General features: G+C 34.8%; 2 protein-coding genes across 2 annotated transcripts in view; one reads left to right on the top strand and one right to left on the bottom strand.

The window, feature by feature from the left end:
* LOC109674272 (thyroid receptor-interacting protein 11-like) overlaps window positions 1-18,799 on the bottom strand; it is a 939,645-nt gene that overhangs the window by 572,813 nt on the left and 348,033 nt on the right.
* On the top strand, window positions 13,406-14,368 carry LOC141414011 (olfactory receptor 14K1-like). The gene has a single exon (XM_074048893.1). The coding sequence runs from the start codon at window positions 13,406-13,408 to the stop codon at window positions 14,366-14,368; it is 963 nt and encodes a 320-aa protein (XP_073904994.1).

Genomic DNA, 18,799 nt, shown 5'->3' with positions numbered 1-18,799 from the left:
ATATACATGGATCTAGTTTCAGTTTCTTGCAGACTGCTAACTAGTTTTCCCAGCAGTTTTTGTTGAACAGTCTGTCTTTTCTGCATCATATATTTTTAGTGCCTTTATCAAAGACAAGTTGGTTATAGTTGTGTGGCTTCATATCTGGGTCCTCTATTTAGTTCCACTGGTCTTAATGTCTGTTTTTGTGCCAGTACCATGTTGTTTTTATTGTTATTGCTTTGTAATATAGTTTGAAGTCGGGTATTGTGATACCTCCTGCATTGTTTTTTTGACTGAGTATTGCCTTGGCTATTCGTGGCCTCTTGGCTATTCATTTCCATAGAAATTTAATGTTAGATTTTTCAATTTCTTGAATGAATGTCATTGGAATTATGATGGGAATTGCATTAAACATGTAGATGGCTTTTGGGAGTATAGACATTTTTACTATGTTCACTCTATCAATCCATGAGCATGGGTGATCTCTCCACTTTCTATAGACTTCTTCAATCTCGCTCTTCAGAAGTTTATAGTTTTCCTTGTAGATGTCATTCACATCTTTTGTTAGGTTTACACCGAGGTATTTGATTTTTTTTAACGCTATTGTAAATGGAATTGTTTTCATGTATTCTCTCTCAGTTTGTTTATTATTAATGTATAGAAATGCTAAGGATTTTTCTATGTTGATTTTATATCCTGCTACCTTGCTATAGCTATTGACGGTGTCTAGGAGCTTTTGAGCAGAGTTTTTTGGGTCTTTAGATATAGGATCATATCATCTGCAAGTAGGGATATTTTGACAGTTTCTTTACCTATTTGTATGCCTTTTATTCCTTTTCCTTGCCTAATTGCTCTGGCTAGGAATTCCAGTACTATGTTGAACAGGAGTGGAGATAGTGGGCATCCTTGTCTGGTTCCTGATTTTAGAGGGAATGGTTTCAGTTTTTCTCCATTAAGTATAGTGCAGGCTGTAGGTTTGTCATATATACCTTTTATAATGTTGAGGTACTTTCCTTGTAGCCCTAGTTTTCTTAGAGCTTTTATCATGAGATGGTGTTGGATCTTATCAAAGGCTTTTTCTGCATCTATTGAGAAGATCAAGTGGTTTTTGTCTTTGCTTCTGTTAATGTGGTTTATTACGTTTATTGATTTTTGTATGTTGAACCACCCTTGCATTCCTGGGATGAAGCCTACTTGGTTGTGGTGAATGATCTTTTTGATGTGTTGTTGAACTTGGTTTGCCATTATTTTATTGAGGTTTTTTTCATCAATGTTCATTAAGGAGATTGGCCTATGGTTCTCCTTTTTCTAGGTGTCTTTGCCTGGTTTTGGGATAAGTGTAATACTGGCTTCATAAAATGTGTTAGGCAGTTTTCCTTCCCTTTCTATTTCATGGAACATTTTAAAGAGGGTTGGTTTCAGTTCTTCTTTAAAGGTCTGATAGAATTCAGCAGAGAATCCATCAGGTCCTGGACTTTTCTTTTTGGGGAGACTCTTGATTGCTGCTTCAATTTCATTTTGTGTTATAGATCTATTCAGGTGATTAATATCCTCTTGGTTCTGTTTTGGATGATCATATGTATCTAGAAATCTGTCCATTTCTTTAAGATTTTCAAATTTCTTTGAATATAGGTTCTCGAAGTAGTCTCTGATGATTTTCTGGACTTCCATGCTGTTTGTTGTTATCTCCCCTTTTGCATTCCTGATTCTACTAATTTGGGTTTTTTCTCTCACTTTAGTCAGGTTTGCCAGGGGTCTGTCGATCTTGTTTATTTTTTCAAAGAACCAACTTTTTGTTTCATTACTTCTTTGTACTTTTTTTGGTTTCTATTTCATTGATTTCAGCTCTTTTTTTTTTATTTCTCTCCTGTTTGTTTTGGGATTTGCTTGTTCTTGTTTTTGTAGGAGTTTGAGATGTATCATTAGGTTATTGATTTGGGATCTTTCAGTCTTTTTAATATATGCACTCCTGGCTATAAACTTTCATCTCAGGACTGCCTTAGCTGTGTCCCATAGGTTCCCGTAGGTTGTGTTTTCATTTTCATTGACTTCCAGGAACTTCTTAATTTCCTCTTTTATTTCATCGATGATCCATTCTTCATTAAGTAATGAGTTATTTAGTTTCCAGCTGTTTGCATGTTTTTTGTCTTTACTTTTGTTGTTGAGTTCTACTTTTACTGCATTGTGATCAGATAGTATGCATGGTATAATTTCTATTTTCTTATATTTGCTGAGACTTGCTTTGTGCCCTAGGATATGATGTATTTTGGAGAAGGTTCCATGGGCTGCTGAGAACAATGTATATTGTGTAGAAGTTGGATAAAATGTTCTGTAGACATCAACTAGGTCCATTGGGTCTATTGTATATTTTAGGTCTAGGATTTCTTTATTGGGTTTTTTGTTTGGGTTACCTATCTATTGATGTTAATGGGTTGTTAAAATCTCCCATGACCACTGTGTTGGAGTTAATGTATGCTTTTAGGTCCTTCAGGGTATGTTTGATGAAATTGGGTGCATTGACATTGGATGCATATAGGTTGATAATTATTATTTCCTTTTGCTCTATTTCCCCTTTTTTAGTATGGAATGTCCATCTTTATCTCATTTGATCAATGTAGGTTTGAAGTCTACTTTGTCTGAGATAAGTATTGCTACTCCTGCCTGTTTATGGGGGCCACTGGCTTGGTAAATCTTCTTCCAGCCTTTCATCTTAAGCCTATGCTTATTTCTGTCTGAGAGATGGGTGTTCTGTAAGCAACAAATTGTTGGATCTTCCTTTTTAATCCAGTTCATCAAATAGTGCCTTTTGATGGGGAAATTAAGTCCATTAATATTAAGTGTTAGTACTGATAGGTATGTTGTGATTCCTGTCATGTAGTTGTCTTAGTTGTTTGAAGGTTTGATTGTGTGTACCTACATTGAGGTTGCTCTATACTTTCTTGCTTTTTCTTTTCCTGCAGTTTAGTGCTCCCTGCCCTTTCATGGTTATGTTGGGTTCCACTTTCTGTGTACAGAATCCTTTGAAGAATGTTTTGTAGTGGTATCTTTGTGGTCACATGTTGTTTTAGTTTCTGCTTATCATGGAAGACTTTTATTGCTCCATCTATTTTGAATGATAGTTTTGCTCGGTAGAGTATCCTAGAGTTGAGGTTATTTTCATTCAGTGCCCAGAAGATCTCACCCCAAGCTCTTGGCTTTTAATGTTTCTGTTGAGAAGTCTGCTGTGCTTTTGATGTGCTTACCTTTGTATGTTACTTAGTTTTTCTCTCTTACAGCCTTCAATATTGTTTCTTGGGTCTCTGTATTTGTTGTTTAAATGATAATATGCCGTGGGGTAGATCTATTTTGGTCTTGTCTGTTTGGTGTTCTGGAGGCCTCTTGCATTTGTATGGGAATAGATTTCTCAGATGTGGGAAATTTTCTGTTATTATTTTGTTGAATATATTACGCATTGCCTTTGCTTGCACCTCCTCTCCTTCTTCAATGTCCATGACTCTCAGGTTTGGTCTTTTGATGGAGTCAGTGAGTTCTTGCATATTCTTTTCACAGTTCTTGAGTTGTTTAATAGTTTTTCAGTTTTTCCTTTAATTACTATTTCATCTTCAAGTTCTGATATTCTGTCTTCTGTTCTATTCTGCTGGATTGGCCTTCCATTGTTTTTTTTCCTGAGATTTTCCATATCCTGAGTCCTTTCCTCTTTAATGTTGTCTGTTTTTATCCTGAGTTCATTTATCTCTTTATTATTCATGTTCTTTGTTTCACTTTGGTGTTTATACAGTGATTCTATGGTTTCTTTTATTTCTTCTTGTGCTTTTTCAAATTCTCTATTTTTGTTGTTGGAATTTCTTGAGTGTCTCCTGTACATTTTGGTTGACCATATCCAGTATCATCTCTATAAAATTCTCATTGATTACCTGTAGTATTTCTTCTTTTAGATTATTCTTGTGGGCTTCATTGGGTTGGCATAGTTTATCTTCATTTTGTTGGTTCTGGAGCTGAGTATCTGTTTTCTTCATTTCCCTCTGGTTCCTGTACTAATTTTTTGCTATGGGGAAAATGGTTTCCCTGTTTTTTCTATCTTCCCATCATTGCCCTTTGTGTTGTTATTGTCCCTGTACTGTGTGCAATTAAGTATTCTCTAGCTTGTAATAATAACAATTTTGATATATGGAATGGAAGGGTGAGAGAGAGGAAAAGCAAAGAAGTTAAAGAAAGAGGGAAAAACAAATAAACAAACTAGTAAAAAACAAAACCAACAAACAAAAAAGTTTCAAATATAAAAACAGAGAGAGATAGTGTACTAATCAACAGTAAGCTGAACAGACATTAGAGAGACAGAGAGAGGCTTGAGAAAAAAAGTAAAATAGGCTGTAGCTCACCTGCCTCCTACTGTCAGCCACCTGCTGCTGCAAGCTTTGTTTATTTAGAGTTCTCCTGGGTGCATGTCCCTTTTGTTTTCTCCAGTATACAGCCCTACCCACCTTTTGCAATTGCTGTCTGTTTTGCATGAGGAGTGGCCCTCACCCTCTCTCCAGTGGCGCTTTCCCACACGACAGAGCAGTTACAAGCCATCCCCTCTCCAAGATTTCTGGGTGGGTGCCACTGCTCCTGCCTTCTCTGGTTGGCTTATTTACAGTTCGCCTGAGGGATTGTCCCTCCTCTCCTCTCTGGAGCTCAGGGCACCTGCCCTCTTTGCTACATCCTTTTTTTTCTTTTTTTTATTCAGCTGCTTTTTTATTATTCAGTTTTTTTTTCTGCTTTTCTTCCCTCTGGGTGAGGGTCAGTCTGTCCAGGGGGCTATGCTGATCTGGCCTAGAGTTGTCGGTGGGAGTACCACATACCACTTAGCTCACCTGGTGGTCTGCGTCTTCCCAAGCAGTCTGGGAGCTGGCATCTGGCTGCTCAGGAGCCCTCCTTGTTTCTCCGTTTAATGTGGAGTGGGGATGCTATGCACGGGCTTGGGGTGTGGAGGAGTCCGAGTTTTGCCTCTTCTTAGTGGTTTTTCCTGCAAGGTGTATCTCCAGCATATGTCCAAGATTTTACTTTAGGAAGCATGCATTCTGCTTCCTCCCTCTAGTCGCCATCTTGGAATCTCCCCTTCATGTGAATTTTTAACCTACTATGTCTGCACCAACATTTTCAAGGCAACTATTAGTAGTTACTTGTCTTCAAGTGAAAAATATATATAAAGTAGATAGGGAATGTATCCTAAGTCACACTGTTAGTGACAGTATAACCAAGTAATGATAATTAGTTTGCTGATTGATTTTGCCAAATCACAAATTTTGCCAAATTACAAAAATGACATGACTCTTCAAAAAACATTTGGCTTTGTTTATTCTCTACATAGTATATTTGTTTTCTACTTCATTATTTTCCACTCTTATCATCATTATTTATTCCTATTTGTTTTTGGTTTTAGCTTGCTTTATTCTTGAGAAAAAGTCAGGAATAAGTCTTGATATGCTTTCACATAGGTGATTATCAGTGTACTAGTATACATAATATTACTTCATATCATTCAGTTAAATGAATGATATTCTGTTTTGATATCTTCCTGACCAGTAGGTTACTGAAAATATGATTTTTCTCAATAGAGGTTGAGAGAGAGAGAGAGAGAGAATTATTTTAATTTACTTGATTTGTAACAAAATTTTGTAAATTTTTAATATTTTCAAGAACTGGAAGCATGCCTGTGTCCCAACATTCAATTAGTCACTGAAAATAGTATCTACCTAAAAAGAATAGTTCATTTCCAGTTTGGGGAATGATAGCATTGTAAGTTCCTGAATAGATTTATCATCCCTCAATTTTAACCCTTTTGTGTGAATTCTGGCCACTGTTTTACATGTTCTCTGAATTACTGAGAGTTATGTTAAATTTGTCAGTTTGAAGCTAGATTTGCTAAACTCTATAACATTAACTTTCATTTCTTTAGTGCTTAACTGCCACACTACTTTTAAAATATTTCCAAATAACAAAATCTAGTCAGGATATGGAGAAAAGGAAACTCTTATACATTGCTGGTAGGGATACAAGTTAGTACAGCTCATATAAAAAGTGGTAAGGAGATTCCTCAAAACACTAAAAGTGGAATTCTATGTGATTCAGCTATCTTGTTTTTGGATTTTGATTTAAGGAAATGATGTCGGTATATCAAAGGGGCCTGCACCTCTGCATAGGGTGTGGGGAGGGTAGAAGGAGGTTGCATAACGGGTGCTAACACCAAGCTATATAGAAATAATAAGTTCTAGTGTTTGATAGAACAATGTGGTGACTATTCATAATAATCCACTCTATATATAAAAATATATAGGTAGATTATAAATAGCTGAAGTAGAAGAGGTTGACATCTCCAAACACAAAGTAATGATAAGGAAATATAAACCTTAATTACCTTGATTTGATAAGTACATTTGCATACATGTATTGAAAAATCACACTTGAACCCATAGAATTCATATTTTTACCACATGTTAATCAAAAATAAAGTGAAAATAAAATTATTTAATCAAAAATGAAGTGAAAATAACATAATTTAATATGAAAATGTAAAATATTCTGACTTGATCAATACATACTGCAGTTATCAAATTTTCACATGGTATCCCATAAATTTGTATAATTAAAACAATAATTAACTCAAAATTAAGAATAAAATATTTCCATGGATAAGAATTTATGTGTGCCTCTTTTAATCAGTGAATATTAGTCAAAGATAATTTTGTATATAGTTTAATAAAATTGAATTTAAATTATGGGATTTTTGGTACATTTAAATTAAATTTATTTTATGAGATAATTTTGTGAAGTCTATTGTCTTACTAATATTGTTTACTATTTTTCTTCTGTGAATTTTTGGATAAGCATTCTACATTTCCCATAACAATTGTGTGTACTTCTTGTATACATATACATATATACACTCACATTAATATCTTTTTCTGTTTCAAATCATATTTATTAGGCATCTACAATTTCAAAAGTCCTCATCTTCTGAAAGTCGAAGCTTAACTCCTAAGGAAAAAGAATAGCATGATTATCACATGACATCTTTCCACATATTTCATCCTCTCTTCTAAGCTGTAGAAGACAACTGATTATGATTATGATGATTGGGAAAATCAATAAAAGTAAATTCCATAACAGAACTGACATTTAAAAAAATATATTTATTTCTTATAGTTTTGGAGACCAGCAAGTTGAAAATCAATGTGCGGACAGACAGATCTGATGTCTGCTTAGAATCCTTTCCTCGTTTGCAGATCTAAGTCTGGGGAGGCTCCTTTGCTGATCTGTAGGTCTGATGTCTGGTGAAGATTCTTTGCTGATTTGTAGATCTGATGTTTGGTCAGAATCCTTTCCTGATTTGCAGATCTGATATCTGGTGAGCATCCCTTTCTGGTTTGCAGATGACTGTTTTCTCGTGTCCTCACATGGCAGAAATCGGTCAGAGCAAGAGACCAAAAATTTGTGTTGGTCTCTGTTTATTATAATTATTAATGCATATTAATTATACTTATTAAAATATATTTCACTTTGACATGCATTTTTCTTCCTTATTTACTTCCTTTTTCATGATCAAAGATATATAACACTCAAACTTGACTTATCAGAGCCTCAGTTGAATCAAGATCTCTACTCTTAACCAGAAAAAGGCAAAGATGATAGAACATTCCACATTTAGAAGAGTAGTGTCAGCAAGATGACAGAGTAGGAGTGATTGGACAATTAATGTAAGCCAATTATTTAAAACACCAGTGTTTTGTATAATTTTAAAATTTCAATGCCAAAATTAAGTTAATATAGTATTTGTCATTATAGAAACATCAGTTATTAAAGCACACTTACAAAAAATTACTATCAAAGAGTTATCATAACTTATATTGCAAATCATATTTAAATCAATCTTCATGAAGATATTTCATTTTTATTTTCTTACATAATCAAGTGAATGAAAAGTTTTGGTATAGTTATAGAGACTAGCTATTTTTATAATTGAGACAGTTGAAATACAACTGTATTTCAACTGTATACAACTGTAGCAATACCAATACATTATAGCTAGTCCTAAGTATATCATAGTTTGAAAGTCATATGATATGTAGATGAAAAGACATTAAATAACTTATATAAGAGATCAATAGTATCAGAGAGGCAGGCAGTAATCTGGATTGCTACAGCTGGAATTAAGTAATCATATTAAAATGCTATTCCTCCAAGTTAGGCATGAAAGAAGCCAGTTTCAATGGGAGTTTATGGCAATTCAGATAAAATTCCAAACATTAGAAGATGGTATGGGGTAAGGAATAATCTTTCTCTAGTGAAAGCTAATATTGGTATATTTGTACTATTTATAAAAGTAAAATTAAAATAATTGGATTTAAAAATCTAACAGCCTTAAACAAAAAAATGATGTACACAAAACTAAAGTGTCCTTGAAGTGCATACATGAATTGCTTACTTGTTTATGGGAAAAGGCATGGCAGAAACAGCAGTGAAAAGCTTGATTTCTCACAAAAATTTTCAAGCTTATGAAGCATGTAACATATATTAGATAATATGAGGTCATGCTTAATGAAAACTGTTCCTTCAGAATTCAGACAGAATAAATAACAGCAAAAATTGTTGAAATTTTTGAAAAATATTTTTCAATATTTTCTCATTAGCTATTATATTTTTCTCTTTTTTCCTGTCTTCTCTGGACTTACTATATCAGTATCTTTTTTACTATAACATGATAAATGTTGAATTTCACAAAATAGATATTTCTTTCAATAAAATGATCTTTTTTCATTTTCACTTTAAATATTTTATTACATGAAATTATATTATTTGCTTGTTCTATCCTACAGAATATATGTAGCTATGTATAGATATTACTTACGTGTTTCTGAAGTGTTTATTTGTGCTTGTTTGTTTTTTGTAGATATATTCATCAGCTAGTTTGCCTCTAATAGACAAACAGGTACACAGACACACACAAACCCACAGGATTGTCTCATTGTTTCAAAGATATAAATTCGTGTAATATATTGAATAAATAAAATTAGCTTTACTGAGATTGAGAAGTTCACAATGCAGGAGACAATGTCCCTAAAAGTACCATGTAAGTAGAAAACACAGCTTTCCCCAAGCTGAGAACATAGAATCTATGCTCATTCTCACAGCCAGTGCTGCATGGATGTAACTGAAGTATTTGGATAATCAGATACTTTACTGTCCAAATATCTCATTTTCATACTTCTGTTTGCTTGTGCCTGCAGTAATACTTGACCAAATGAATAAGTGAGAATGTTTGTTGAATTGGATGATATCAACTACCTTCTGTATGTGATGCAATAGGTTAAAGCTGAATAAATCGTGGTGTGCAATAGCAATGAATTTGATTTATGAATTTAGATATCTTTCATAAACACACCAAAAATGTAAGATACAGACAACAAAGTGTAAATGACCAACATTATTTCATATTTTCCTTATGTATACAAGACCATTACACTGAAAATTCCATACATCTCACTAATTGCCTTGTATTTTCTAAGTATTCACTAATTTTGTTCATAAAACCATTGCTATGCCTGTACATGTTCTGTGTCTTTCTCATCTCAGTTTGACATAACAAACTGGGCAGCTTAAACAATGAGAATTTATTTTATTACAGTTCTGGAAACTGAAGTTCAAATCAGGAAAAGTTGGCTGCAGTTCTGGTGAGGGCTCCTTTACAGGGTCTGAAAAGCCACATTCTCACTGTGTCATCACATTATAAAAGGGAGTCTGGTGTCTCTTCTCAAAAGGACACAAATCCTACTGGATTGGGGCATCACTCTTACAACCTCATTTAAACTTGATTACTCCCTGAAAGTTCTTACCTCTAAATACAGCCACACTTGAGTTAGGATTTAGTATACAAATTTTGAAGGACACCCTGTATGCATCTATGAAATTATCACAATGAAACCCCTTGTACTATTAATATATTTAATGAAAAACTTTAAAAGCCTAAATAAAACTAAAGTTTGAAAAGCTTTTGAAGACATACATCAGTTCATAGCACAGTAATAATCTTTTTTTATTTGGCTTAACATAGCATTTGCAAAATACAAATTTCAATCCCTTCATAGCTTTACTTTACTTTTTTGTTTAACTCTTAAGTTAACTCCATCCTTGGATTCATTATGTTCTATATATCTATAGTTCTGCTGATGGAATTTAAGCTGTTTCAGATTTTTTACTATGATAAATGAAATTATTTCAATTCAAATTCTTATAATTAGAATTCTCACTGCAATTCTTTCACTTATGTGTGAATTTTTCTGTATGCGGTATAAGAAGCAAGAACATTGTATGTTACTATATAAGCATCTTTATTTTGAGAGATATCTTAGATTGCAATGCAGATTTTTATGACTTCAGAGGAAGCATAATAATAAATACTACAGAACCAAAGACAAAAATCATTATTGAAATTCCTTGACACCCTCAAAAATAAAGGAGTTCAATCTTCAGTTTGTCATAGAGCTTAGGACATTTTGAATGTATTTTCTTGTATTACAACAGAAAGCAAAGTGCCCTGGACACCCTGTGGTGTTCCCTCCTTAGGAGGCCAGGTGGTACTTTCAATGGCCCTACAGGAGAACGCCACAGCAGGAGTGTGAGAATATGAGGTGTGAGGGAGCACACCTAGACTAGACACAAATAAAGCTATAAATAGCTGCAATCATGATCCCCACAAGAATTGTGTTTGTCCTGCAAATCTTTTTTCCCAGAGGCTGATTATAAGAAATTGAAATTGATTTCAGCACCCAGGCCTGTGCAAAAGAGAGCTCCAGATAAGATGAAATTCACTGACTTTCTCCCTCTCACCATGAAGAGTAGGAAAGCTCAAGAGAAAAAGAAAATATTAACATTTTGAACCTTACCAGGTGAGTCTGAATAGTGGGGCTTCACAAGATTGTAGTAAAGCAGGTAACGAAAGGGATCTCCATGGTCTATGACTGAGTGTGTACAAAGAAGCTTTTTTCTGTATTAAAAGCTTTCAAGCCAGGAGCTGAACTATGTGAAATTTAAATTTCCTTTGAAGTGTTCACTTTAGTTATTTCAAGATTTAAATTTGCACATTGATGTTTATATTTATGAGGTGCATGTATGCAATGTGAAATAATCCAATCAGGAGATAGAATTTCTACCTAGAGAAACATTGAGCATTTGTTTGTGTTGGGAACTTTCCAAACTCCTTTTCCTGAAGTTTGTCACATGAAGTCTGGCAGAGTTCAAAGTCCTTGTCTACTTTTAATCCATGACATCTGATGCAGTCCCCTGTAAGAGTGATTATATAAATGGACATTATCAAGGATCACAAGAACCAATTTTCTTCACATGTACCATGGGGCTAAATTTACCCATATTTAAAACAAAGAAAAGCCCCATTGAACATCATCACCAGTAAAATGTAGATTTAAAAATTGACATTGAATAATCAGTCATCTTGCATCAATAATAACAAATTTGATAACTGAAAATAAATGAAGAGAGCTGAGAGCCATCTTTTTCTATTATTTATGTGAGTGAAGATGAATTATTTTTAAGCTTGCTAAACTTGGTTTACCACAAATAATATGTTAATGATTACCAGTACTTGCTGATAGGACTGCTGAGGGGTCTAAAAGTGACTGAAACACAACATTGAATCAACTTGGGAGACTGCCTTGTATACACACTGGACGTGATCAACACCTTTATATCTATGAAGCACTAAGCCTATTGAGGGGAATATCAGAAACCAAACTCTTCATTTAACAATTACAAGAACGAGAGACAAAGAATATCAGGAAAAATCTAAAGTTAGAAAACATTAATTACCATGTTACTGAGAAAAAGTCTTGTTCAATTTTATTTCAGTTACACCATCCTGACTCCATCTTTAACTCTTTTCATGTGCATTTGTTGTGTTAGGATCAGTAACTTGTGTAATATAAGCCATTTGTGGAAGCCAGCCTGGGCAAAGAAAATTAGTGAGACCGCATCTCAACAAATAAGCTGGACGTGATGATAGGCACTCAAAATCCCAGCAAGACAGGAGGCATAGATGAAAGGATAATGTTCCTAGGCCAACCCTGTGCAAACGTACTGTAGCTTACTGTACATTCTGCAGGAATGTAAGGCCCTCTTGCCTAGTAACACAGTCTGGTCCAAGGTCCACTCTAGTTACAGCACACTGCATCTCCTGGTCTCTCTGGCTGTACAGCACCACAATGAGCCAGCACTTAATTCTTTCCCTCCCACACTTTTTAGGCCTCATGCAAATCATCTTTTGGAAATGTGCATTTGACTAGTCCTTAGTTATTGATTTCCTAACATTCCCATGTGCTCCAGCCTTGAAATCTAGGACTGTTGAAGGTGCTTCTGTCTCACCTAGAAAGGTATTAATTCTTCTCCCACGCAGCTGAGGAGGCTTGGCAAGTTGGACTGAAGTCAGTTGAGGTAACTTATAAATTATCATTTGGGGCATTTTTTGAAAAATCAATGTATGTGGCTAAATACCTAGATTATTATGAACTTTTTTAAATTCATTAAAATTATTCTAAATTGCAACATAAAATATTTCCTACATTTCATTCTTCTTCACACACTAACTTACTCATCCACCTTAAACGACATATTTCTATTCAGTCACCACTGTTGTAATTTGACTTATTGTAACTAATTTAGTAGCTCCTAGTATTTTTGCAATATGTATTCCCAAATTGATAACACTGGATGTACAATTTATGAGTGTGTGTAAGAAAGACAGAATGTACACAAGTGCATTTGTAAATATCCTGTGGGCCAGAAATAGTTAATTTCCCCATATATTATGTGCCTATCTTACTTACCACCCATACCTGTTATTTTTTCATTATAATGATATATCCACAATTATAAATCTCATTTCTTTACTTATCTTCACTTTTACAACAAACTTGTTTAATTAATTTGTGTAATGCGAAACAGAAAATACTTTTACTCACTGTAAAAATATTAAGTGTTAAAAACAGAAACATTTGTAAATGACTACTTTTTCTCTGAATTGCTTTAAAAATTCACTCTGATATACCAATGGTTTTATTTAGAAAATCAGTAAAATGTCAAAATAAATTTTATTAAGATACGAAACTTATTAATAAATAGGTCAGATGCACTAAAAGACCTTTTTTCAAATACTCTTTCTAATCAGCCCATGTGTTATGCTAACACATTTTGGAAATGACATTTTAAGGTCATTTAAACTTAACATGCATTTAAGACAGCATGTTTTATAAACATAATATAGTTGAATTCTTACAGGAAGGAAAATGCATTGTCAGACAAGAGGAAGGCTCAGTGTGAACCTGATGTGTGGTCTTCCTTCCTTTGCCCCACAGCAGGAAAATAGAATGATGACATGACCAACCACACAGAGGAGATGAAATTCTTTCTCATGCAATTCTGTGACAGCAAGCAACTCCAGAGTTTACTTGGCTTTCTGTTTCTGCTGATTTACTTGGAGTCTCTTGCAGCAAATTTTCTCATTATCATCCTTGTCACCATGGACCACTTTCTTCACACCCCCATGTACTTCTTCCTGAAGAACTTATCTTTTCTGGATGCAGGCCTCATTTCAGTCACAGTCCCAAACCTCATTCTCAACTCTTTGTCCCACAGAAGTGTCATCTCTTTCCCAGGATGTGTGTGTCAGGTCTTGTTGGTGATTCACTTTGTTGGATCTGAACTTTACATTCTCACAGCCATGTCCTATGATCGCTATGTGGCCATCTGTCAACCTCTACGCTATGATGCCATCATGAACAGGGAGGTCTGCATGCAGATGGTAGCTGTCTCTTGGGTCCTTGGGAGTCTCTTTGGAATCTCATATTCAGCTGGAACTTTCTCTTTGTCCTTCTGTGGTTCCAGAAAACTCCCACAGTTTTTCTGTGATGTCCCCTCTCTACTGAAGATTTCTTGCTCAAAGATGCATGTCAACATTGATGTTAGTGTGGCCACTGGAATCATATATGGACTTTTATGCTTGATGTCCATTGGGTTGTCATATGTTTGGATTTTCAGTGCAGTGCTGAGAATGCCATCATTACAAGGGAGGTCAAAAGCTTTCTCGACCTGCATACCCCATTTAATAGTTGTGACTGCATTTTTACTGACAGGTGCCGTTGCCTATTTAAAACCAGTTCCTGATTCCCCACACATTGTGGACTTTCTGGTGTCTATTTTCTATTCTGTGATACCTCCATCTTTGAATCCTATAATATACAGCCTAAGGAACAAGGAAATCAAAGCTTCTTTACGTAAGTTTCTATGGAAACTACATTGTTGTAAGTGTTATGAGGAAAACAAGAGAACTAGTATCTAGAAGGGCTAAAAAGCATGTCTTGGTTCTTTTGTGGGCATTTTATATACTTATGTAGGTTCTTTGTAGCATGATGTAAATAGTCAATATCTTGGTTTAAGTAAATATTTATTCTATTTAAAAGAACTATGATATGATTTATAGGTTCATGATCATGAATCAACTATCATTATCTCAGAACTCACGTAAGGTAGATATTTGGTACTTAGAGTGATCCATGCAATTCAGACTTCAGAGGTTTTATAGCAGTCTCTGAATACTTATATTATTCAGACAGCTGTTCGTGCCCAGCTCTTTGGAACCTGAGAATTCCATTGCCTTATATTGTAAAGGGGAACTTGCAAGTATAATTGCATTAAGGAGTTTGGGATGGGTGGCTTATCCAAGTGATCACAATACAATAACATCAACCCTTACAAACTGAGAAATTCTTAAGATTTTGCTCATAGGGAGAGATGTATGCACAGGAGGGCGGTCTTAATTGTTGGCATTGGTGATAAGCATTTGTCATAAGCTATAGAATAAGGGTAGCCTCTATGGGTTGGAAGAACTAAGAAAACACATTTTCCGCTAGAGACTACAGAAAGGAATGCAGCACTGTCAGCTACTCGGAATTTTAGCAGAGTGTGACCTGTGCTGCAACTGTAAATTGCAAAACTGGAAAATAATGAATTTATTTTATATTAATACAAGAAGTAGCTTCTGACTACAACAACATAAACAAGTACATGCTTATAGAATTGACTCAATAAATGGCTCTCAAATCAGAATTTCTGTTATGAACACACACAGTAACACTAAAGTCAGTAAAAAATGAGGAATTTTAAAAAGCAAACACATGATTTTTCATTCTCAAAATTTCCAATGTGGTAAAATAATGTCACTTATGTCTATTTTATAATGTATTAACTCATATTGCAAGTAAATAAAATAAGATATTAATATATTTGCTTTATAGTTTGTTTTACTTTAGCTTTATTATTACGAAATAAGATTTTTTAAATGTTACTAAAACAAGACTAGATTTTACTGAGACTTCTAACACTTAATCAGTCCCCTAATTCTTGTTTTTATTGTTTTTGTTGATATTCTTTCTGTCAAAATTAGTATTTTCACCAGATTTTTGTTCATCATTTTCCCAGTCTCTTGTCATTGTTTGCATCTTTCATATATTTAAATATATTAATTAAAAAAGTTAACTGATCAAAAGTTAACTGAAGCTTCTATTGAGGCATTGCAGACTGAAGTCAGTACTTAGGTGAGTGTGCTGTAGGAAGCAAATAATAGCTAACACATCTTACAGAACAAACTAGAGAAAACCATCAGTGTTCATCTGCTCAGAGTTTTAGGGTTTTGTTATCATGTGTGGGGACAACATTCATCACTTGAAGGGCAGAATGCAAGAACAGTAAGGCTAGGGATATTTCTTGGTAAGTTTGGTCTGGTGTAACAAAGTACATTAGGTTAGGGAGCTTAGAAACAAAAGAACTTTTTCTTACAGTTCTGGAAGCTGGTGGTCTGATACTGGACTGGGGGCCATCATGGTCTGGTTCTGGTAAACACTATTCTTTTTTTTGTGAAGACTGGGATTTGAACTCAGGGCTTTGCACTTGAAAAGCCAGTGCTCTTTCACTTGAGCCATACCCCTAGTCCATTTTGCTTTAGTTATTTTGAGATGGGACCTTGCGAACTATTTTCTCAGGCTAGCTTTAAACTGTGATCTCAGCCTCCCAAGTAGCTAGGGCTATAGGCATGAGGCACTGGCACCCAGCTTGATGAGGACCTTTTTGTGGTTTGCAGGCTGCCAACACGTCCTTGTATCCTCACATGGAAGAGAGTGAGACAGATTTGGGCTTTGTTATGAAGTCCCTAATCACATCCACAGCCTAATTACACACCCTCAAGTCCCCATTACCCAATTCTATCATATTGGTGATTGAATTTCAGGATAAAAGTGTTTAGGGGACACAGATGTTCAGTCTGTAACAAGATGCTTTTCAATAAGCACCCCTGATTTTTGTATTTGAGCAAGAAGGAGAATCAAGAGGGACCTAGGTCTTTCTAGGTTCAGGGTGAAATTGCAGTTGCCAATATTTTTAACAACAGAAATCAAAATTGTGATTCTCAATCATGATTTCATTCAAATTTATCTTAATGATGGTTTTTTTAGCTTATTTAATCATATGATATTTCTTTTATACATCATTAGATATTCATCACTTTTCTTCAACACCACTGCTCTATACTTATTTGAGATGATCTGATTTGTCAGATGCTGAATTTTGAAATGTACTTGGAATTCTCTGGACTTTCTGTGTACATTAACATTTCATTTACTTAATGTGTTATAGAACAGAAGGATCTCCAATTGTCTATTTTTTGAAACTTTATGCTGCTTAGACCAAGATGGCCATTAGACCATCCAGGCCCTCTTCCCACTGTGCAGACCCTGACTTAGCAACCATACAACCATACACAGAAAATATTGCACTTGAGAACACCAAATCAGAGGGTATTGTAATCCCAGTGAGCACATAGTGGAGAATGACGTCAAAGTGCATTGAAAAGTTCTTTGAACTCACTACAGCCCCTTTTCCTAGTTAGCAGAGAGTGGCATTATCGTGAAAAAAATCTCAGCTTGTGGCTTCTTCCTTGGGAGCAAAAGAAAAGAGTACAACATGCATGCAACATCCTGGGTTTCGGAAGGAGGGTTATTGAGGGACCAGTTTCTCTTTCCTGAGGTTGAATTCTGTCAGTAAGTGACATGGTTTAGCTGCCTCTTTGGGGATACTGACCCCAAAGTGTTACCATAGTAAAGCATGAGGGAGAGACAGAAATTATGACGTAGAAACTGAAAGGGTCAAACTTCAACTGAGAAATTATGCACAAAGAAGATCAGAGAAAGCATAGCCTCAGAAAATATTTGAGAGTTCCCTCAGAATCTCTAGCTGGTGTGATTAGTTAAAGTCTTCCCTTACATGAAGACAGTCAGTAAAGACTGTAGAGGTGTGGTGTTTTTTATTTCAAGTGCCCAAATAGCAGCTAAAAAAATAACAAAAATATAAAGAAACATGAAATATGATTCAATAAAAGGGATAAAACAAATACCTAGAAACTTACTCATATTCAAAGTTCTGAAAGAAAAATAACCTCTGCCAAGAATACTATATATAGCAAAATTGTCCTCCAAAAATGATGAAAGAAAATAAGACTTTCCTAGCCAAACCAAACCTGAGAGAGTTAATCACAGCTAAACGTTCCTCACAAGAAATGCTAGATGTGTTCTTTCAAGTACAAATGAAAAGATTCTAGACAAAAACACAAGAATCTACAAAATAACAAATCTCTCAGATGATATTAAAAATATTAACTAATATGTAATTTTTAGTATTATAATATTGGTTCTCAAATCACTTTAATTAAGGCATGTAGCTTAAAAGATAAATGTATACAACTACTTATACCTCAAGGTTAGTGGATGCACAATATGAAAAAATGTAATTGTAAGATCCATTATGTCAAGTTGAAAGGGTAAATATATAGTTTTGCATATGATTGAAGTACGGTTATCAGATAAAATAATTGACTTTAAGATATTTCATGTAATCCCTAACATAAACAAAAGGATAAGTGCCTACAGGAGATGTAAAAAAGAAATACAAAAATGACCCCAGCTGTACAACTGCAAAAGAAAACAATGCATCACAATTATCAATGCAGCAAGAAAGGAAAAAAGGGACAAAATAAGTACTAGACATATAGGAAATGATTGATATAATTCCAAAGGACACACAAGTCCTTCCCCCGTCAGTAACACTTTGAATATAAATGAATTAAACTCCCCAATCAAAAGACATAGGTTGGCTAAATGTGTTTTTTAAAATAAGCAAACAAGTCCCACCTATCCTGGTATATAAGTCACTTTATTGATTGACTGATTAGTGGCAGTAAAGGTATTTGAACTCAGGACCTTGAACTTGCCAGACAAGTGCTCTACCATTTTAGCCACGCCCTCAGCCCTTTTCACTTTCATTTCGGATAAGGTCACATTTTGCCTGGGGCTGGCCTTGGACTACAACCCCCATACCTATGTCTCCCACATAGCTGGAATTGTAGGCATGTGCCATCGCATCTGGCTGTTTTCTATTTCTTAAGATAAAGTATTGCTAAATTTTCTACTGGGCTGGCCTCAAACCATGATCCTCTCGCTCTCTGCCTCCTGAGTATCTGGTATTACGGGTGTGTGGCATCATCCCTAGCAAGAAATTCAATTTAGATATAAGGACACACAGAAGCTAAAATTATTTTTATACTTTATTTTATAATTGATGTACTGGGGTACATTGTGACATTTACAAAATTATTCCTATTTGCAGATGGTAAGATCCTACACATGAAGGACCATAAAATAGCATCCATAAAACTCTTAGATTT

This window comes from Castor canadensis, chromosome 11 (assembly GCF_047511655.1).
Source record: "Castor canadensis chromosome 11, mCasCan1.hap1v2, whole genome shotgun sequence".
In the NCBI taxonomy this organism is placed as follows: Eukaryota; Metazoa; Chordata; class Mammalia; order Rodentia; family Castoridae; genus Castor; species Castor canadensis.
Note: the sequence above shows the minus strand (reverse complement) of the source record. Positions and strands in the feature narration are given on the sequence as shown.